Here is a 22744-nt window from a genome sequence, read left to right on the forward strand (position 1 = left end):
TGGAGGTGTCCAAGGAACACCTGGAGGTGGCACTCAGTGCCCTGGGCTGGGGACAAGGTGGGGATCAGGCACAGCCTGGACTCGGTGACCTTGGGAAGGATTTTCCACCCTTGATTCCCAAAGCAGAAATTCCACCTGATTGGAAGACGATCCAAAAGCAGCTTGGAAGGACCTCCTGTCCCTCCTTCCAAATCTTCTTAGCAAGATTTTGAGTCCCCCAAAATCTCTGATCTCTGCTGGAACACAGGGGGGTTCTTTTTGTCCCAAATTTCACACATTTCTCACATTACCTGAGCTCTCAGCCAAGCCCTTGTCCAGGCTGATTTCCCTGCTCCAGGTGTAACTTTTCCAGGGATTCAGGCTGCTCCTGGATCTCACGGACAGCACACACATAGGATATGACAAAAAGCAAATTTATTTCCTTTCATGAAGCTTATATTACATGCATGGACCAAAGCCAGGACAACAGGTAACAGCAGGGCTGGGGTTTTGTCCAGATTCCATCAGTTTTTCTGGAACCCAGGAGCCAAATTCAAGGATTTTTTGCCCTTAGAAAATACAATCATAATACAAGGAATGTTTGTTTATTTTGTTTCACTTCAATTACTCCTCCTCCTATTCCCTGCATACAGCAAATGCTCCAAAAAAAGGAGGCAGGAAGGAAAAATCTCAACCACACACACTTCCCACCCCCCCTCCCCTCCCCCCCAAAATTCCCTAAAACCCACTGAGATGGGAGGACCAAATCTAGCTCTATCCAGAGGAAAAAAAAAAATACCAACAGAACAGCAGGAATAGAGCTCTGACAGGAGCAGTACCCTCAGGATTTTCCTAGAAATGAAAACATTTCCCACATTTGTTCAATGAGATGCTCCAAATCCCTTCGGATTGCTTCTCTCGGGGTTTGGAAAAGCAGCTGGATACACAAAGATTGGTTTGAAAATAAAAATATTGCATTCTTGGCAGAGTCTGCTGGATATTCTGCATATTCCCATACCCAGCAGAGCAAGGTGGAGATGGCAGAGCCTACTATAGGCTTACTCTCAGGTGTGCTCCTCGGCCCAGAGGTGCTCGGGGTTGGGTTTGGGGACTCGGTGCCAGGTCCTGGCTCAGTCCCCTGTCACCTGCGTGGCCTGGGCGTCCGAGCTCTGGTTGGTGGATTGGATGAACATGGGCTGGGTGATGTCCTGGCCCGCGGGCATTGTCACCTGCTGGATCTGGTACAGCTGCTGCAGACACAGAACGTGGGACAGGAACTTCTGTCAGTGCTCAGCACCCTCAGAACCTCTCACGTTTGGTGCCCCAAAAACCCCAAAGCCACCATGAGCTGCCACCGAATCTGCTGCTAATTCCCATCAAAGTCCTTCTGGGAATTCCTGATGCCCAGGCTCACATCAGGCCCTATGAGGAAGGGAATGGAATTCCCAGAAAAGCTGTGGTTGCCCCATCCCTGGAAGTGTCCCAGGCCAGGCTGGATGGGGCTTGGAGCAATCTGGGATAGGGGAAGGTGTCCTTCACATGGTTGGAAGTGGATGAGCTTTAAGGTCCTTCCAACCCGAACCATTCCATGATTTATGATACTTTTGGAACAGCCAGATGTTAAAACCTTTATTCTTGAATTGATTAGAATTTAGGATTTCACCTGGAGTGCCAGGGTGAAATTAATTTAACTTATTAATCCAGGGACTGGATTAATAAATTAAATTAATAATTAACTGGAGCAAAGGCAGCAGAACACTAAGAATCCACCTGAATTAAGACTGGCAGAACGTTCCCTCATCTTGCTGCAGGCCAGGAGCTGATTTGCAGGAAAATGCAGATTTAGGACAGTCCCTGTGTCCCTTGTGACCCCCAGTTCTTACCTGTCCATCTGTGAACTGGCTGAACTGCTGCTGCCCTTGCTGCACCTCTGTCTGCGTTATCTACAGAGATAAGAGCAGCTGATCACTGACAGCTCTTCCCAGAGGGTCACAACCCCACCAACACCATCCTGCTGCTGCCTGGGGAGAGCTTTTTAACCTCGGCCACATTGTCCAGCACCCCAACCGCGAGAGGAACGGCACCTCCAGACCAAACACCTCCTTCCAGACCAAAACCACGTCCTTCCAGACCCCAAATCAGGTCCTTCCAGATCCAAAACCACGTCCTCTCTGCCTCCCCTGAGGAGAACGTGGCCTCCAGGCCAGCGGGAAGGCAGAGCAGGATCCCTCAGCCTCAACGTGGCAGCGCCGCTCCCGACGTTCCGCCTTTCCTGCCCGGCTCCTCCCTCACCCAGGCAGAAGGAGAAGGAAAGAGAAGGTTGATGAGCCCAAATGTTACCTGCAAGCAGCTCAGAAGCAGCGTGAGCTTCACCCAGAGCCACACACACACACACACACACAAGGTTTGCATGCACCTCTCACCTAAAGGAGGTTTCCGCTACGCTCCTTCATTCTTTCTTTCTTTTTTTAAACTCTGACAAACAGGAAGAAAAGAAAGGCAGGAATCCTAACCCAAGAGGTGGTCGAAATCCCCTGGAATTCGCAGCTTCAGGAGCTAGGGAAGAAGACTTGGAGGCAGCCCTGTGGAGTGCATACCTGCTGTGCATTGGTTGCAAGCGTCTGGATCTGCCCCTGGACTACCTGGGTGCCTGACACGGGTTGGGCTAAGCGGATATACTGCAGCTGGCCAGCATTCAACTGGACCTGGAGACAAGTGGAGGGGGCAGGGAAAGAAAACGAAACAGGTCACTCTGCACACCCTGAACACACAGCAAAAATTCCCTGCTCGATTCCACCACAGGAGCTGGAGTTATGGGTGAGCTTTGCCCGGCAGCTCCACGGAATTCTGAAGGGTTCCCAGCAGGAACCATCACAAGGGACCCTAAAGGTAAACGTGAGGTCACAGAGCTCCTGGATATCCCTGAGGCACCACATTCCTGCTTTTTTTTCCAGGCTGGGAAGGGGTCAGTTAGTAGCTAAAGCATATTAATGGCTCGGTTTCTCAGGGATTTGGGAGCGTTTTCGGTCACAAGAATTAAATTTTACTCCTTTGACGCAGCATTTCACATCAACTCTTAGGAGCTCATCATATCCTACACCTCTATTGTATCCTGCCAAAAATTAAGGAATACACAGGAATTTTCCCCAGAAATAAAGCCAGCAGAGATGGCAAACCCCAAAGATAGATTTGGAAGCTCTGAAGGCAGCTCTCTGCCAACACCTGTCAACCCCCACCTGGCAGAGGCTCAACCTTTTGGTGTCACTGCTTCATGTGTGAGATTCAACCCCAAATTTATTCCCTAAATCCCTGATTTTGTGGCAGGTTGGATGCTTGGGAGTGTGGGACATGAAGGTAACACTGTTAATACACACTTGAGAGCAATTAAAAGGGCACAGATAGCACGGCTGGATTTTTCCTTCTGTGTTATTTAACTTTACAACACTGAGATTCACAGTTTTAAGGTTAATTTTATACCAAAAAATGGGGTTTTTTTGAGTTTTTTTTTCTCAAAAGAACACAGAGAATACTCTAAAAAACTGCTGACTGATAAGGAAGTGCCTGGAACGTGGTCCTGGCATTTCCACAACTGCCACCAACTCCCCCAGATGTGTCTGAAAGCTCCAAAATTATTTCAAGAGCAAATAAATTCCCCTTGAGCAACAAAATTTCAATCCCAAACTGGTTTCTGCATTGAGATCTGCAAGGGAGGTCACGGTTTCCACGCTGGGGGATTAGGTTTTAATGACTCATTAAATGAATGGGTGGAAGAGATTTGGGAAAAGTTCTTCCAGCAAGGAGAGGAAGCTCCAAAGAACCTGCCCAAAATGAGGTTTGGGTAAGACACAGATTAAATTGAACAGCAAATTCACGTGGCCAAACAAGTGATTCTCGCTTAATCGATGGATTCACTTCCAGTTTTTCCCTGTCAAAAAATAAACCTCCACTTTTCCACTTTATTTCTGGAATAAAGAGCAGCAGGGAGTGTGCACAGCACCAGCAACGTGTGGAAAACCACAAGAAACCAGGAGTAAGATGCTCCCAACACTCCAGAGGCACTTCCAGTTTCAGGAGAGAGTTTCCAACTCTATTTGGGTGATCCAAGATTCTCTGCTGAGCCCTCAGAGACCCCAGAACTGTCAGAAGATGGCACTGACTGTGCCAAGAGAGAAAAGAAATGAAGGAAAAATAAGAGAAAGCAAAGCAGGAAGAGCAGAACAGACCAAGGAAACTGGATTGTTGTGGAGCCAAATCCAAATTCTTCCCAAAGCTCTCACAGGGAGTTTTTCTCCAAGTTTTATTTTATTTCATTTGCTGGAAGCTCCTTCAGCACCAATTGTGGTTCTTCAACAGAAGAATCCTCCTGGTTGCAGCCAAACAGGATCTCTGCTGGATGGGGAGCTGTGAATCGGGATTATTCCATCCCACACTGCTCCTACATTGCTGGTTTGAAGTCTTGGAACTGTCAGAGATCCAGGTGTTCCCAAAAAATCACCACACTCCAGCCCCTGGCAGCTCCTGAGGAGCAAGCACAGCTCCCTGTTCTTCCACAACCCCAGGAAAGACAGAGGAAAAAGCAAATTCTTGGTCAAAACCAGACCCTAAAACCTCTCCAGTCTGTCTGAAAACACGGGATCACTTCCCAAAGGATCCTCCTGGATTTTCTGCAGGAGGTTTTGGCCCTGCCCAGCTCCTTTACAAGGAATTTTTTATCCTAACTGGTGTCCAAGTCCCTTCCTGTAGTTCCAGCATTCCCTGGAGACAACTGAGGACAAATCTGAGCTGTTCTTTTCTTGCTGACGATCCACTGGAGATCTCCTTTCACAATTCTTTGAGGAACAAGTCTCTTGGAGAGATTTTCACAAGGAAAAGAAGAGAAAAAAGAAATGGAAAAGAAAAAAAAATGGAAAAGAAGGGAAAAAAAAGAAATGGAAGAGAAAAAAGAAATGGACAAGAAAAATGCAGAGAAGGAAAAGGGTTCCTTGTAATAAAACAGCCAAATTGGCAATTTCCTCCTTTCTGATCAACACCTCAAGGCAGCAGGAATCAGCTGAAGACTCAAGAGATGACTGAAGACTCAAGAGATGAAAAGAGCTGGAAAAATCTGGCAACTCCCCCAATCCAAACTCTTTCCAAGATGCTCTGGCACAGCAAGAGCAGAGGGAAGCTCAGCAAGGCTGCAAAGGCAAAACCTGTGTGAAAGCTCAGTTTTGCCATAGCTGTGAGGACAAGAACAGAAATCCAAGAGAAATGTCTGGCACCAGGTGACCTTTGGGTTCTGGTACACACAACTGGGTGATTTTTAATTTTCTTTTTCTCTAAGAGGTGTGAGATTTTCCAGCTGGGCACCAAAAGCCTCAGCTTTGTAGTGATTTTAAGTTAATGTGACTTTTTTCACCCCTCTGTTTACTTAGGACACATTTCAGAAAGTTTTGCTTATGCTGGGCACCCCAAATCCCATTTTGAAGGCTGATGTGAAAGTGAGGACTTATCTCCTCCAATCAGCTCCAAATATTTTGGAGAAATATTTCTTTTAACATCAAAGTTTATTAATAACTCCCAAATGGCACCTTTCCCACTCAGCCTGCCAGGTCACGACTTCAGATCGCAGAGGCACAACCAAGTAAAGGCAAAAGAATTCTCTTTTCTTCAAACCAGGCTGTGGTGAAGAACTGAGGTTTAGCCAGGAAATATTTTATTTATTGCTTCCTAATCACAACTATTTCACTCAGGGGGAGGTGTTTGGGGTGGGCAATGAGTCTGGACTAAGTGGGTTAAGATTTATTTCCCCCTTCATGTCACACCTGGTTGGTTTTCCTAAGTGCAGGAAACACACCACTCAATCCAAACTTCCTCTGCCAGTTAAAAAAGCAAACAGAAACGGCCTCATGCTCACAGTTTGCTCAAGGGGGACTTTTCCACCTTTCCTCCTGGCCAAATCTTACCGGGATTTGCTGGATTTCTCCCGTGTTGGTGATGATTTGCTGCATCACTTGCATGGTTTGCCCTGTGCCGCTCTGAGCCTGCTGGGTCTGGCCCTGGGGCTGGGCCTGCACGATCTGGACCTGCTGCCCCTCTCCCACCTGCATTGTCACAGGAGTGGTCTGCAAAAAAAAAGCAGGGATGAGGATCCAGGGGTGGAAAAGCCACGAGATACCGGGGTTGGAGCAGACAGAGCCTGTCCCACACCCACTGCTCGTTGCCTGTCCTACACTGAGGAATTGTGAGGATTAAATCACCCCAGAGGGAGCTCAGAGCCCAGGTGAGGCACTTTCCTGGGGAATGTGAACTAGAATCAGGACCAGGAACCACATTTGGCCCTGCAAAGCTGAGGTTGCCCCACAGAAGTGTCCAAGGTAAGGCAGGACGAGGATTGGAACAATTTGGGACAGCAGAAGGTCCCTGACCACGAAACGAGATGAGCTTTAAGTTCCTTCCCTCCCAACCCAAGCCAAACCATCTCATCCCATCCCAACCCATGATTTCCATGCTGTCATTGATTTTCCTGAGCAATCCATCCCTATGATTCCCCTGGCTCCCTCAGGTCTGGCTCACCTGGCCCTGCTGGGGCTGGGCGATGATGATCTGGCCCGGCTGGATGGTGGTGGTGGCCGTGGTGGTCTGCTGGCCCTGCTGCTGGCCCTGCACCTGCACTGCTGCAGGTTGCTGGGCCAGGGTGAAGTAATACTGCACAGGTTCAGCTGGGGTGACAGCCTGGCGCACCTCTTCCTGCAGGAAAACCATCGGGAATTGGGATGGGAACACAGCACCCGCCCGCCCCACAGCTGAATATCCCCCCCAAACACATCCCGTGGGAAAGGAGCTTTAATATCTCACTTAGAAATGTTTAACCAAGTCAGTGTGAGCTGAGAAATCCTCATTTATTCAGCTCTATGGAAATCAGGAGCGTTCCCAATAAAGTGGGGATAATGTGGAGTGGCCACTGAGGTGGAATCACCACGAGGAGGTGGAAATGAATAAAATTACCAGAGCTGAAAGCCATGGAACTTCCTCACCGGTGAATTCCATCACAGGAGGAATTGCAAGTGCCCCAGGAAAACTGACAGAGCCTCCTCTGTCACCCAACCCCTCTCCTGAGCTGCGTTCCCAACCCTCCACCAAGCTCTGATGTCAAAGCCCTGCGAATAAAAGTCATGGATTTGATGCTCTCTGTCATGCCTGGAGTTATTTATTTAAACCCAGCTTTTCCAGGCTGACAACCATTCCCTGCTGTGGGAGCAGGGATCTCTCAGCAGCACGAAGAACCAGAGGCTCTGCTCTGCCTCCCTGTCAGCAGCAACGCTGCTTGCTTTCACCTCAGGAGAGAAAAGCCCCTCATGATCAACGATATTCCAGGATTTTCGGAGATTATGGGACGTGGTGAGCCGTGAATACTCCAGGATGAGAATTCCTGAGCTCCCCAGAGCAGTTGGATGAGGCAGCTGAGGGCAGATGCAGCTCCCAGACGTTCACTCCATGGCAGAAGGCGTAAACAATCCTCTCCCAGCCACCTCGAGTTCACAGCTGAGAGTGTAGGATGTTTACACGTGCTACAACATGGGACATTCCCACTTCCAACAGCCTGCTGGAATCCCTGCTTTTTTGAGGCTTGCTCATGGATTCCCCCTTCAGTTGATCCAGCTGGGCAGGAAAAGGAAAATTCACATTAAACAGGAGCAGTGGGTGATGTCTGGGTGGGCATCGGGCTGGAGTGAGGAGTTTGTTTGCTTAGAAGCTGGTTTTTGGGAAGGAGAACAACTGAGGAATTACTGCTGGGAGGTTTCCCAGCAGAAAATCACAGCCCAAAGATTAAACTGATCCCAGCTGGCTGTAAAAAAGACCAACTTTGAGCCTGGCACTCAGGGCAAACATCATCACAACCACCACCAAACACACCACCTCCTACTCCTGCAGCTCCCTGGTTATTCCCATTCCCCTCATTAATTCCTCTGAGGAAAGGACTAATAACAAATTAAAATATATTTTCACCAGGGCACATTTCCAGGCAACCAGCAACCCACAGGCAGTGAAGAGCTGGGGCTGCTCTAAGCCCAATCCTTAGGTAGGTTATTTCTGGAGCGCTCCAATCCCCAATTCCAGCTAAATCCTGAAATAATTATGGCAAACGAGCCCTTCTCTGAGCATGTCTTCCAGGTTCAACCCCGTTTGCCACAGGCAGGAACGGCTTTAAATCCAAATCTGCTTCAACTCCCTCCTGTCCCAGCATTTGCCACCTTTTATTTCCAAGCTGCACAGCTGGAGTTCCCAGAGCAACACAACACTGGGATTTCATTCCCAGCTGTTCCAAGAACCAGCACTGCCTTGTCAAACGTGGTAGAGATGAAATACAGATTGTAAATCCAGCCAAAAAAAAAAAAATTCCAGGCTCAGGCAGCCACTTTCCCACAGGATTTTCCCTGTAAATCCTTAACCTACATTCCTAAGGGGCAGCTATTTCTCCATTCAACTTTTCCTGCTGGAAAAAGCATTCCTGGTGTTCCAGCAGTGGTCACAGATGGGTGAGGAACATCTCCCCAGCCTCATTTCCACCCAAAACTGCCCAGGATTTCCTGGCTGGGGTGGATCAGCAGGACACCTTATCCCAGATGCTGTAACACACCCTCAAAGTGCTCCAGGAATTCCTTGGATTCCAGAACTTGGATGTTCTGTAATCAGAATGTCCCGATGTGAATCAAGCAAGGAGAAGACAGCGGGAATGCTCTCCCTCCCAAACATGGTGCACTGCTAAAAATAGAAAAGTACAGGAATGAGGCACCTCAAGGGGAAAAAAAAAAGTGGATTTCCAATGCCAGAATGGAAATTTCAATGATTCCAGCTGAAAAAGAAACTCCAGGTTGCTTTCCCTCATTAAGAAGAGAAGCTGTGGAGGCTGTTTTGTCTTGTAATTAATACCAAACTAATGAATTTTGGATAAATCATGAGGATTTATGTCGATATTTATATTTTATGTCGAGTTCCCAGCACACCTGGGATGCTGATTTTTAACCCCAGCAGCAGCAGGATGGACTCTCCTGGATATTTGGGACATGGAAAAGTGTTTTCTGTATTTTCTACACCTGGAAATCAGGCTGGGAGGTTAAACCCAGCTCAGGGACCATCCCAAAGGAAGAGGTGTGGATTCCCTATTCCCTCCCTTTGGTTGTCACTCCAGGAGCACCACGAGGACACTTCCAGGTATAAAATAAAGCAGCAGCCTCCAAAATCCAGCTCCAAATGGGAATGCTGCTCTGTACACTCAGAACAGACAGAATTTTCTGTGCTATCCAGGATTTAGAGTGGAATAGGGGAAAAAAAAAATCCATGTCAGAGACAAACTTCCAAGTCAAGACGTTCCAAAGGCTCCCAAATCCGCCAGTTTTAAAGGCCAACTTGGATTTTTCCACACTGCAAACCTCCAGAAGTAGCAGAAATGAGTTGTTTTAGCATTTTTTTCTTTTTTTTTTTTTTTTTGATTGCAGGAGCAAGGAGCAGAATTATCCAAACAGGGCCTTAAGGGGAGCCCAGAGTTTTTCTCCAGCAGGGGAATTTTAAGGAAAAGGGATGAGGAATCCCTGCAGCGTGCTCAGCTGAGAGCAGCAGCCTGCTGCTGTAAACATCCGACTGAAAGCTCCTTCCAGCACCTTCCAGCTTCCAGTCAAGGATGTTTACAGAGGCACTGACTGCCCCAAAGGATGCAGGAGGGGGATTTTTCAACCCACAAGTCAGAAAATGTAGATAAACACTTTTTTTTTTAAATTAAAATTTTCCCACTGGCACCATTTGGGATCAGAAGTGTTCAGGAGTGAGTTTGGTTTGTTGGTCAGACTTGTGTGGATCTCCAGTCAAGCTCTATTTCCATGAAAACTCTGTGGTTTTTATTTGTATTTATGGGTTTTATTTATGATTTTTATTTATGATTTTTATTTTTATTTATGGTTTTTTTAAATTTATGATTCTTACTCTTTATTGAAGCATTTAAAAACCTGAAATTTAAGCATTTAAGAACCTGAAATCCACAGTAAATAAAAGAAAGAGGCAAAAACCTCATGCTTAAACTGATTCTGTGTTGTTTTATCACCTCTGTTTTCATCAGAGGCTGAAACTATGCCAAGGAAAGGACCAGAATTCCATAATTTTGTGTCTCACCTGCCTTTTTGGAGGCTTCAGCTCATCCCTGGGGACAATATCGATCAGGAAATCAAACTGGTCAAACTTGGTGATTGCCATGGCGATGTCATTCCTCTGGAACAACAAAGGGAAAAGCATTCCTCAGCTTCAGGAGTGTTTTTTGTCACTGGATAAATAAAGTTAAAGGCGTTTAAAACTGAGGGAAAAAGAGGGGAATGTCTCCTCCAGGTCCCAGGTGGTGGAAATTCAGTTCTGTGCTGAGCAAAACTTCCCAAACGTGCAAGAAAAAAGGTTTTTATCAAATTCAGACTCTTCCAGGGTTAAGGAACAGCTTTAGACCAGTTTAATGGATATCAGTGGTGGGTGCCCACCCCTAATCAGCAGCTCCTGCCCAGGGACAGCAGAGCTGATGTGGGCCCCAATATCTCAATTTTTCCCCTGACCCAAGGGCCTGAATTAATGGTTGTTGTATTTTCCAGTAATTCTGCTCAATTTTTAAGACTAAAACTGGAAGCCTTCTCTTTGTCTTCATAAAAAGACCCAAAAAAGTTACACTTTACTCTTCAACCATTAAAAAATGACTCTCATCGAGGGCCTCTCAAGCTGCAAGAGCCAACAATCTGTATTTGGTTGTATTTTTGTTTTCACCTCCACCCTTTCATCACCACAAACCAAACCTCTACAAGTTCACATCAGAACTAACGACAACAAAATCAGCCAGAAATTCAACAGCTGCAGCTGCACTGAGTTGTTCCAGCAGGTCACGATGAGCTGAGAGATGGAGATTTGCGTTTGGGCAGGTTGATTTTAATTAAATTAAGAGAAAAAGCCTTTCAGCTTTGTCCTCATGCGCTTTGTACCCAGGTTTGCAGCACGAACCAGGTTTCTGTGTACAAAACAAGCCTTTTGTTATGGAAACAAGGAGTTGGGAAGGGATTTGGGAGCAGCTGGAGGTGGGAAGGAGCTGCTTTACCTGCAGGGTCCTGCGTTTGTTGTCCTCCGTGTGGATCCAGGCTCGCAGGGTCAGCTCGGTGATGAAGATCTGGGCGGCCTTGGCGAACAGCACAGGAGCTTCTGCGCTGATCATCTGCCAAAAAAATGAGGTGATTTTGACTTTTACCACTCAATTCTAACAGTGCAAAGAGGAATTTCATCAGGTCAGTAGAAGTTGTGCGGTTAAATGTGAATTTGGAGGAATTTTCACCTCAGGATTTTTCTCAGGTCGGACTGAGCTGAGCTCATGGGAGAAGAGTTTTGGGCTTCTAAAGTTTGGCTTGAAAGGCTGCTTCCTCCTGGATTAAGGGCATAAAATCATGGAATTGGATCATGGAATGGTTCGGGAAACCACTTTGAGTTGACCTCAAAGCTCAGCTCATTCCAATACCTTGGACACACCCAGGGATGGGGCAGCCACAGCTTCTCTGGGCCACCTGTGCCAGGGCCTCACCACCCTCACAGGGAGGAATTCCTTCCCAATATCCCAATTTCTTCAATTATCCCAAATTTCCTCCTGGTTTCTGCCCTCTGTCCTTTCGAAACCATGGCACTGGTGAATATTCACCAGCAGTGCCTTGGAGCATCCAGAAAAGATTTGGGAATTGACTGGGACACTCTGAGGGCTCATTTGAAACCCAGCCCTTCCTTCACAGTTAAAACACTTCAATAATTTGTAATAAATGTGAAATGGCAAAGGAGTTTTGGAGTAAAGATTGGCCTCACCAAATTATTTTTCCTTTAAAAAAAAAAAAATCTGGCTCCAGTTTTACTCAAATGAAGCAGTTTCATTATCAGCTGCCTTGGCATTAATGCTTATTAATTAACCTTTTAATAGGAATATTGCAGACAGGCCAGAGACTTTTCCTGGTTCTCCACTCTGCCTTAAAATCTCATTTTCCCCTTTATCATCACAAATTTGGCATTTATTTGGTTCAGACACTGAGTTGGGCCCTCAGAGGCCTGGGATGATCCTTTTCCAGGGATTATGAATAGAGAATTTTCAGGATTTCATTTAAATTAAGGGTTGTCCTCACAGAAGGATGGAGTCACATTGAGGAAAAAAAAATAAAAAAGGACAAACAATTCTCTTTTCCCTCAGGAATTAAGTGACAGTTTTCCAAATAAAAAACCAGGGATGACTGGAGCAGCACAGAGTCAAAAACTGCAGGTGATTCCCTCTTCCTTCTCAGGGATTTTCATCAATTTGTGTGTCCTTGTCATCAAAATCCCAAATACTGGGATCAAATCCAGGTCATCCCCCTAAATTATTGTTTATTTTTCGATAAGAAACTAAAATAAGTGGCACAAAATTAAGTGATGTCAATCTACTGGGATCAAACCCATGTTATCCACCTGAATTATTGCTTAGTTGTCCATAAAAAAGTGAATTAAGGGACACAAAAATCACTCTAAATCTTTGTGAGAGTAGAGAAAAACAAAGAGGGAACTTGAGAAAAGACAGTTAAGCCCTAGGGAAAACAGGAAATAGCCAGAATTATTTTTGTATTTATTATACCCTTAAAGTGGGATTTATCACAAGAAAACAAAATTGCAAAAACCTTCATCAAAATCCCAAATGTTTCTGCTTTCCCAGCTCGGTTTAATTACACAAGGCCAGGGAATTTTGTTAAAAAACGCTTTAAAAATAATAACAAGAAGAATACTGAATTTCAAGGAATTATAGGTAAAATATCCAGGAAAAGGATCATAAATATTCCAGGTAAAAATCCTGAATGATAAAAAATAAGTATGAAATAAATAATAACTATAAAATATATTTATATTTTAACATATATTAAATCAATAAGAAATAATATATTAAATCCTGAATACCTTCACATCTTCATCCAGCTTCATGATCTTCTTAATCCGAGCCAAGGGCAGCTCCTGAACTCTGAAGTCTTTCTGCAGAGAGATTTGAGACTTTTTACTGGTATTTAACTGAAAATAAAGGTAAAAAACTTAAAACAGGTCTGTGTTTTCTAGAATTGAGCTAGCTAAAATCAAATTTATTCTCTTTCAGGTGTGGCAGCTCTTCCTGAGGGCTGGGAATTCTCCTTTTTGTATTTTTTACTGATGTAATTCTTCTGTCAGACACTTACATTCATTATTTCACTTCCGAGCTGAAGTTTTCCTGAAGGACAGAATGTTTCTGCTGTCACACGTTTATCCATCTATTTATATTTGAAACAACTAATTCAATTATGCTTCCTGGGCCCCAGAAACCATTGGAATTTACAAAAAAATCACAGGAGAACATGAAGGCAAACAAGAGCTGGATGAAATCCTGCCTTTATTTGGACTTCTCTGTTGCCAAATCCCAATTTCGGTGTTAAAAACCTTGCAAGAACCTGGTTCAAAAGACCAGTTTTATGTTTTTAGGTGGATTTTTCCCCGTTTTCCAGTCAGGAATGGTGATTTAGGAACCTGGATCATCCTGCCCTGAGACATCACTGAGCCCAAATTTGCACCCACGCATTCCCTGGAGAGAATTCCTGGGCTCAGGAAACCACCAAGAGGCTTCTCCCTTCCTTGAAGAGAAAAAGTGGAATTAAAATAAATAAATCAATCCAGTGTATTTCTGCCAGGAATCTCTTAAAAAAGGGAGAAAGGCTGAGGCTACATCCCACTGCATCAGGAATGCAGAATTCCTACTCATAAAAGACTTCTAACAAAAAAATAAAAAACCTTCCCTTCTTAACAAAAAATGTCATAGGAAAATAATGGGGAAGTCATTTCTCCAGGGGAAAAAAAAGCACTGCAGGATGTGTTAGGGAAACAAAAGAGGGGGAAAAACGCTGAAAATGCTGGTTTTTATTTGAAATTTCTGTTCTGTGTTTCTTTCCTGCGAAGAAAAATGTGCGTGGCCCAGCCAGCATTTCAGCAGGGGCATTTTATTTAATTAACATCCAGCACATTTATATATATTTATATATATATATTTATATACATTTTTTTATATATATATATATAATTAAAAGGCATTTTTGTGCCTCATTCTGCAGAGGAACCTGAGTGTGTTGCTCCTGCTGCAAATCAGAATTAATTTGTTGTGCGGCTGTCCCATCCTGATGGAGAATGTGGAATTTTGAAGGGTTTTGGGGCAATAAAAGGGTTGGGCCATGTCCTTAAACATACACCATGTCCAGGGACCACCACATAAACAACTGAAGGGGTTGCCAGGACACGGAAAAATAACCTAAAGGGGTTTTTTTGTTGTTATTCTTGGTTTTTTGCTATTTTTTCCCCTCAGCTCTTTCTTTTTTAAAGAGCCTCATGAACTTCGAGTATCACAGAAAGCTGAGGGGAAAATTTTTAATATGCACCACTTAAGTTTTAATATCAACTTTTATAAGTCTGAGGAGACACAAACAGGTAAAATAATATTAAAATCTTTAGATTTAGAGAAAAAAAATCAGGAAAATTCCACCTCCTTTATTCCTTTAAGGCAGCCAGGCCACGTCCCATAAATCAGAAGGAGCAGCACGGTGGGGAAGGGAGGCAGGAGCAGCACTGGCCCCCACCCAGCAGGAAAAGCTTCAGACACCAATTCCTCATCTTTTCTTTTCTCCAAATTAGGCCTCGCTGTCTCCACAGGCCTCTTGTGGAGCTGAAATGCTGAGCTCAGCCTAGGCCTGGTTCTTATTTCTCCGGGATTGCGCTGCATCCTTCTCTTCTTTAAACGCAAGTTGTTCTTGTTGGTTTTTTTCCCCTGAATTTTAGCCACCAAAAAAAGCACAAAAGCAGGCAGAAAATAGCCTCAAAAATCAGGGGTCCAACACAGTTTTCACTCCCTGCTCTGCCACTTTTACACCCACATCCACGGGAGCAATTTCAAGAATAAAGAGAATAAATTCCACGATTTGACTGCACAGTGCTGGGATGTTTTCCTGTTATCCCTCTTCCTTCCCTGCCCTCAGCTCCATTTCCAATGACTCCTGAGCTTGCAAAGCAATAAATAGATCCCACTGACAGTTAAAAATTAAGCTGCCCATACTTGATAAGCTGCATAATAAACCCCTTTCATGTGGAGATGAAACTCCAGCTCCCGAACACAAGAATTCGCCGTGCTGAAAGAGGAAAGTAATTAATTCTGGTTATGCATACAAATTTCTACATCTGTTTCTTTAATCAACTATCTGCACACAGGCTGCAAAAAGCAGCTTATCTTGGGCCTGGTGGATTGGGGGGTTTTTACTTTGAAGAGCCTGGCTTGGACTGAAGTTCTTTTGTTTTCAGCTGCATTAAAAGCACCAGGAGAGTGATTTTGGGCCCGTTGGATCACAGGAATCCATCAATCTCTCTTCAAAAGTCATTTTTATTACGTGCCCTTGTTCCCACACCTCTTGTGGGGATGGAAGGAAATAGAAGCTGCTTAGTCCAGTTGTTATTCTCAGCCTAGACGGGATTTTTTTTAATCAAACGTCTTTAATTTAATAAAGTACCTGATAACGACACACTTGGCATTTGAGTGAGTTCAGCACTTCAGGGTTGTCCAAGGAGGTGGTTCTGGACTAGGGCAGGAGCCTAAACTCAAAAGTTCATTCACAAAATTGGAATTAACAGGGAATTTAGGGAGGAGGGAAGAGACTAAGCCGTATTTTGTCAGTAAAAACTCGGTGTGGACAAGGGTTCCCTCACATGTTTATAATTCAGAATATGAACAGCAGCACAATGGGAGGTTTATCCTCAAATCCCTCAATCTTCTGGCACCTAAAGCGGCCTCTGGCATCTCCTCTTACACCTGTAGCTGTTTTAGAATCCCATCTCTTTTCCCCAAGAGGAATTTCCCTGAAATTCCCTAGGATGCAGCCACCTAGAGCCTGTTAAAAGAACCTTTAAATCACCTTTGGGGTGTTGTTTTAGCCCAGAAGGAGCCGCAGGTTTGACTGTTCCATCCCAGAGAGGTGAACTCCCCAGCCCTGGAATGTTCCAGGCCTGGCTGGACAGGGCTTGGAGAAAGCTGGGATAGTGGAAGGTGCAACAGAGATGATCCTTAAGATCTTTTCCAAGCTAAACCATTCCATGATTTTATGACTCTGCTACAATTCCATTCGTATCTCCAGTTTTTGGGAGATCCCCCATGGCTGGGGGATTATTGATCACTTCCTAAACCACCTTATCCCATATCAACACCCAATTTCCCAGATCCTGGAGCAGGAACACATTCAAGCCGAGCTTGATTTTGACGGGAATTTTTGGGAATGGTTTTTTGGGAATGACAGGAATGGTTTTCTGGGAATACACCAATCCCTGGGGACACTCACCACGGTGAGGTTGCGGATCTCCTCCATGACCCGTGGCCAGAAGGACTGGAGGCTCTGCTGGGCATCGCTGTTCCCGGCCGTGCCAAAGCCACCGTCCGTGGACATCCTGGGAACTGGGAGAGGAAAAAACCAGGAATGAGCGAGGAGGGAGAGCAGGATTAAAGGCAGGAAAACGGGGAATGGCTTCAAGTTGATGGGTTTAAAGATTGGGAAGAAATTCCTTCCTGTGAGGGGCTGGGATGGATTTCCCAGAGAAGCTGTGGCTGACTCATCCCTGGAAGTGTCCAAGGCCAGGTTGGAGCACCGTGGGATAGGGGAAGGAATGGGATGATCCTTAATGTCCCTCCCATCTAAACCATTCTGTGATTCCATGTCCCAGGAATCCAGGAAAGGGCTAATCCCTCAGAAGAAATGCCAGCCCAGGTCTCACAGTCTCTGGAGTTGTTTTTTTTTTAATTAAATTTATTTTTCCATAGAAAAAGTACAATAAACATTTCCTTCTGTGCCTGTTTGACACTAAAGTGTCACTTTTTGTGGCTTTCCAGCAGTTTTCAAATTCCTCTTTTCCTCGGGTAGCATCAAGAGGAGGAATTAGCAGTCTGTACAATGCAGGATACCAAAAGCAGGAAGATTTCAATTCCAAATCTTTTGATTGAAGCCGTTTTCCAAAGCCCCACGGCCATGATTTAGCCTTGGGTGTTACAGATCTGCTCATTTATTCCAGAGGGTGTCCGTGCATCCCGGGAAATTGGGATCTCTGCAAACAGTCCCGAGAAGGAATAAGGTGAAAACAAAGGGAAAATAACTGGGATCAGCCTCTCCCTATATCCAGGTAAGGAGGGATGAGGGGGTTGGGACACTCAGCACTCACTGACCTCACCCTTGGTGGCCCAGTGACATTTTCCAGGTCCGGTTCAGCTCCCAGCTGACACCAATTTTCCCCCTCAATAAATCCCTGGATCGAGCTGTACCTTTGGGACAAGGAATTCTAATTCCAGTTAATATTAACACCAAGCTGGACACACAACTTGGGAATCCCTGGGAATACCAGGACCAGCCTTTCTGGCTTCCTCTGTGACAGGAGCATGTGGCTCCAGCAGAATTCCCAACCCTGGAAGGATTGGGAAGAAGACACAGCTCAAAAGGATGGAACTTGGTGCTTTCCAGGTGCTGGGAGCAGCTTGGGAATTCTGGGATGGCCACCAGAACATCAAACACCCAGAGCAGCTCCAAAATATCCAGGAATGACACAGATCCCATGGATGGAAAACAAATCTCTGTCTCTCCCACCACAGGATGGATTTTCCACAGGGAAGGATCTCCAGGATATTTGTGTGTCTTTTTTCCTTTACACAGTGATGCACGAGCAGACTCCCCTCTGGAAACAGTCACAGGAATCAGCCAGGAATTCCCAAACCTACTGCAGCCAGGAATTCCAAAATCCACTATTCCAAAGCAAGGAGGATCCCTAAAATGGCACTAAGGGATCATGCCAGACAATCCTCCAGCCCACACTTCCCAAGGAATACTTGGAATGGTCCTATTTTAATTCCACACTTCCCAAGGAATACTTGGAATGGTCCTATTTTAATTCCACACTTCCCAAGAAGACAAGGAACGGTTCTGTTTTAATTCCACACTTCCCAAGGAAGACAGGGAATGGTTCTATTTTAATTCCACACTTCCCAAGGAATACTTGGAATGGTTCTGTTTTAATTCCACACTTCCCAAGGAAGACAGGGAATGGTTCTGTTTTAATTCCAGGTTTTCCAAGGAATACTTGGAACGGTTCTATTTTAATTCCACACTTCCCAGGGAATACTTGGAATGGTTCTGTTTTAATTCCACACTTCCCAAGGAATACTTGGAATGGTTCTAATTCCAGGCTTCCCAAGGAATACTTGGAATGGTTCTAATTCCAGGCTTCCCAAGGAATACTTGGAACGGTTCTGTTTTAATTCCACACTTCCCAAGGAAGACACGGAATGGTTCTGTTTTAATTCCAGGCTTCCCAAGGAATACTTGGAACGGTTCTATTTTAATTCCACACTTCCCAAGGAATACTTGGAATGGTTTTATTTTAATTCCACACTTCCCAAGGAATACTTGGAATGGTTCTGTTTTAATTCCACACTTCCCAAGGAATACTTGGAATGGTTCTGTTTTAATTCCACACTTCCCAAGGAATACTTGGAATGGTTCTGTTTTAATTCCACACTTCCCAAGGAACACTTGGAATGGTTCTGTTTTAATTCCACACTTCCCAAGGAACACTTGGAATGGTTCTGTTTTAATTCCACACTTCCCAAGGAAGACACGGAATGGTTCTGTTTTAATTCCAGGCTTCCCAAGGAATACTTGGAACGGTTTTATTTTAATTCCACACTTCCCAAGGAATACTTGGAACGGTTCTATTTTAATTCCACACTTTTCCAAGGAAGACAGGGAACAGTTGTATTTTAATTCCAGCAACCTGGGCGTGGGAAGTGCCAGAGGGAATTTGACAAGGAAAAAAAGGTCAGGGAATTGTATTTTCAGTCTCAGAGCAAGACAGGAAGAACTCCAGGTGAAGGAACCTCTGGAATTCAGTGACTGACACATTTCTTGCTGACTCTTCCACAATTATTTGCATGAGAATAGAACCTGCCCACAAACTGAGATATTTCAGGTATTTATAAGAAAATCACAGATAAAAATTATTCTAATGAGGGTTTAATTGGCATTTGGATCTCCCCCACCTCCATCAGCATTGTCAAAAAATAGTTTTGGGATAAAAAACCCAATCCTTGGGAGCTGTTTTGGCCTGGGAATATTTCAATATTCCTGACACTGGAATTTGGTGCGAGAGGAGATGCGATTCCTCTTGGATACAAGGAACATGACTTTTAAAAAACAGAAATGATTTGCATTTCTCCCACTTAAATACTGCACTGGAACATAACACTGCCCAGAATCCCAGGAAAACAACAGGTTAAAAATGAAAGGAAAAAAGGGAATGGAAGAAAGAGGAAGAGAATTTCACCAGCACTGAATTTCTTGCATTAAATTCTGCCTCCGGATATAATTAAATATGCAGATTTCAGGATTTCAGAAATGGTTTACTCTGGTCATCTATAATATAAAAAAAAAAAAAAAATCATATTTTTAAGTTAAACAGAAGATTTCAGAACAATGGGACAACTCCTGCTTTCTGTGGCTGTTTGGAATCATTTTATGATAAATTGAGTAAAAGTAAAAACAGAGGCAGCAACAGGCTGGAAAACCTACAGAATAAAATCACTATAAACCCCAAAATCCAAGGTTCAAAGTGCTCAGAACGCTACAGGAATTTCTCCCAGTTAAAATATGGATATGGGAATGGTTTGGAGGTGCTGAAGAGGATTGGGAGGAAAGGGAAAAACCCCAAACTGTGACACAAAGCTCCAGAGCTGGCTCTGAGAGAGAAACCTCACTAAGGACCCATTCCTGGGCAATTAGGGGAATTCCTTCTCCTCCTTTAAAACTCATCCCAGGATTAGAGCCAGCAAAAAACTCACTTGGGATGAGATGAGCTCAGCAGGGCCAAAGGAATCCTCGGATTTCGTACCTGTGCCTAAACCTGGGTGGGTTTTTCATCTGGGAAGTTTTAGGGGGGAATTTTCCAGCTTCACTCTGCTCCATCCATCCCAATTTCCTTCCTCAGGATCCCTGAGCTCACCCAACGAAGGCTCCCAAGAGCAAAGTGGCTCCTCCAACCTCAAATTCTGCTGGAAAACAGGGAAAAGCTGGAGCTGGGCCAGGGGGGATTCAGGTTGGATTTAGGGAAAGCTTCTTCCCCCAGAGGGTGCTGGGGCACTGCCCAGGCTCCCCAGGGAATGGGCACATTCCCAAGGCTGCCAGAGCTCCAGGAATGTTTGGACAGCGCTGCCAGGGATGCCCAGGGTGGGGCTGGACTGGATGATCCTTGTGGATCCTTCCAGCTCAGGATATTCCAGGTGTGCTGCGATGAGCTGAGCCACCCCAAATCCAGGCTGGGAGATGCTCCTGCAGGAGAATCCCAATGAGGAAGCTCACGGACACAGCTCTGAGGGAGACACCCCTTCCCAAAAAACCAACCCCACACAGCAAGGAATGAGGGAAGAGCTTTCCCAGAGAGCTGCCCCTGGATTCCTCAAAGTGTCCAAGGCCAGCTTGGATGGAGCTTGGAGCAACCTGGGATAGTGGAAAGTGTCCCTGGGGGTGGAATCCCCTTCGATCCAAACCATCCTGGGATCCTGTAACACCAGGGAAAGCTGGGATTCACCTGCAACCCATCCACACAGCCTGGGATATTTCCAGGCAGGAAAACATTTTGTCTTTCCAGACTGAGGGGAAAAAGAAAAGCCAGGAAAAGCTGAGGCCTCGCTGCCTGAGGTGAATCCAGAGCAGATTCCTAGGAATATCCCAGCAGTTTTTCTGCTCACCAGAGCGCAACGCCTCTGACAAACATTAAAATTCCCAAATCCTGCGGCAGCTGACAAAACCTGGAAGAGCTTCACTTCATGGGAGAGCAAAAGCAACGTGAAGAACCTCTGGTGCCTCTGGATGGGGGTTTTGGGGGGGTTATTTTTGAACAAATGCTGCTTCCTGCTCTTTTCTGGGCACCCTGGGAAGGGGGAAGCAGCCAAACCCCTTGGAAAATCGGCCACTTCAGCTCCTGGAAAACACAACCTACGGGAAAATGACAAATAAACCCAAAATCTCCAAGCCTGCAATTCCAGCCTGAGCAGTATCCAGACTTTTTGCCTGGAAAAACAGCAGGAGCAGCCCACCAGATCCATGTCAGAGCTGCATTCCCAGGCATCCAAGTGAGGTAGGAATGGGAATAACGTCCCCATCCACAATTTTTGCCGGCTTTTAAACCATTCCCAAATTCCCCTTGAGTTAGAAATCAACCAAAGAGGCTGGAGGGCAGCTCCAAATGAAATTTACCCAAATATTCCAAGGGATATGCCAACAGGGAATGCCAGAGGGAAGGAATGAGCCTCAGGGAAGAAGGAGGAACTCAGCAGCACCCCACAGATCCTGGTAGGATCAGAAATTCCACACAAAACAGCCACATTCCCACGATTATGGGGAAAATCCCGTTTTTTTTTTTTTCCACAGAAGAAGCAGCACATTCCATGCAAGGATCCTAAAAAATGGTTCAACCTGAAACACAATGAAAACTTCAAAGAAATGAGGCACAAACCCCAAAAGTTTTGCCTCGACATCCTTAAATGATGGCTACAAATAAGGATAAACCACAAATATTTCTGGAAAAAGTTCCCCCCTCCCAACCTCATCCGGATCCTACCACGTGACAAAAAGAGATTTAACAACTCCACACACACAGGGTTTAAAAAGCTCCCAATCCTCCAAAAAAATTCCCATAAAACTCTTCCAAAGTGGTTTTACAACAGCCACTACCCCACAAAACCCCCAAGTTAATTATTAGGAAAAAAAAAAAAGGGGGAATTTCTTTGCTTCTTTCCTCCTTTTCTGTGTTTTAAAGATTAAATTTTACCTGGCAAAAAATAAAAGCCAACAGCAAAACACCCAGAAAAACCCCCAAAGAATAAAAAAACAGCCCCAAAAGTGAATATTTAATTCAATATTATTCATGGAATAACAGCTCATTCATTTCCACGACACTTCCAAACAACCTGGAGGCTGCTGGAGACACAAAGTGCCAGAAATGGAGAGGTTTTTAGCTTTAATTTTTTAATTTTGAGGGTTTTTAGTGGCTTTGGGAGGTGGCAGCAGCAGTGGGAAAAGATTTAATTGTGTTGGAGACCAATGGTTTCTCCTTCCACCTCAATATCCAGGCTCGAATAGGTAAAATTATTAAATTTAAAAGGATTTAGAGCCACTCTGGCACCACAGATTTCTTTTTTTTGCTGAACAAATCTTGCCATGGAGCTGTAAAAAACTCCCATTTTTGCAGATTCCACTGCAGCAGCTGGAAAAGAATCCCAGGATTTGGCCTAGGAATATTTCAATATTCCTGACACTGGAATTTGGTGGAGTGAAAGGGAAGCCTCGGGTTGTGGCATGCAGGGAGCTGCGATTACAACACACGAGGCTTTGGCTCCTGATGTTTTGAAGGATTCCACGGGAAAATCCTGGGAATGGGGCTTGCCAAACCCATCCCAAGAAGCACCAACATCCACAAGGACTCATCCCAGCCTGGTGTGTCCCAGGAAAGGCTCTGCCTGGAAAATATTCCCTGGAAAAGCGCTGGGGGAACAGATTTATACAGTGGGGGTTTGGGATCGGCTTTGGATAAACCCAATCCACAAATCATGGAATGGTTTGGGTGGGAAAGGGAATTTAAATCCCATCCTGTTCCAGCCCTGCCATGGGCAAGGACATTT

General features: G+C 45.1%; 1 protein-coding gene across 4 annotated transcripts in view; it reads right to left on the reverse strand.

Annotated features, from left to right (window-relative positions):
- Positions 1–397: 397 nt before the first annotated feature.
- NFYC (nuclear transcription factor Y subunit gamma) overlaps positions 398–22744 on the reverse strand; it is a 31677-nt gene continuing 9330 nt past the window's right edge. For 2 of the 4 annotated variants that reach the window (XM_082296559.1, XM_082296558.1), the window contains exons 2-10: positions 16371–16483; positions 12937–13008; positions 11081–11194; positions 10126–10221; positions 6535–6708; positions 5925–6083; positions 2577–2684; positions 1863–1922; positions 398–1229 (exon numbers count right to left, since the gene is read on the reverse strand). In XM_082296559.1, coding sequence (XP_082152685.1) covers positions 1110–1229; positions 1863–1922; positions 2577–2684; positions 5925–6083; positions 6535–6708; positions 10126–10221; positions 11081–11194; positions 12937–13008; positions 16371–16475 — 1008 coding nt within the window. In that variant the 5' untranslated portion in view covers positions 16476–16483 and the 3' untranslated portion in view covers positions 398–1109. Of the gene's footprint in view, positions 1230–1862; positions 1923–2402; positions 2455–2576; positions 2685–5924; positions 6084–6534; positions 6709–10125; positions 10222–11080; positions 11195–12936; positions 13009–16370; positions 16484–22744 lie in introns of all 4 variants that reach the window. The other 2 variants (XR_014227060.1, XM_082296560.1) reach the window with 2 other exon arrangements.

The sequence above is a fragment of the Coloeus monedula genome (genome assembly GCF_965178545.1).
Source record: "Coloeus monedula genome assembly, chromosome: 24".
Taxonomy (NCBI): Eukaryota; Metazoa; Chordata; class Aves; order Passeriformes; family Corvidae; genus Coloeus; species Coloeus monedula.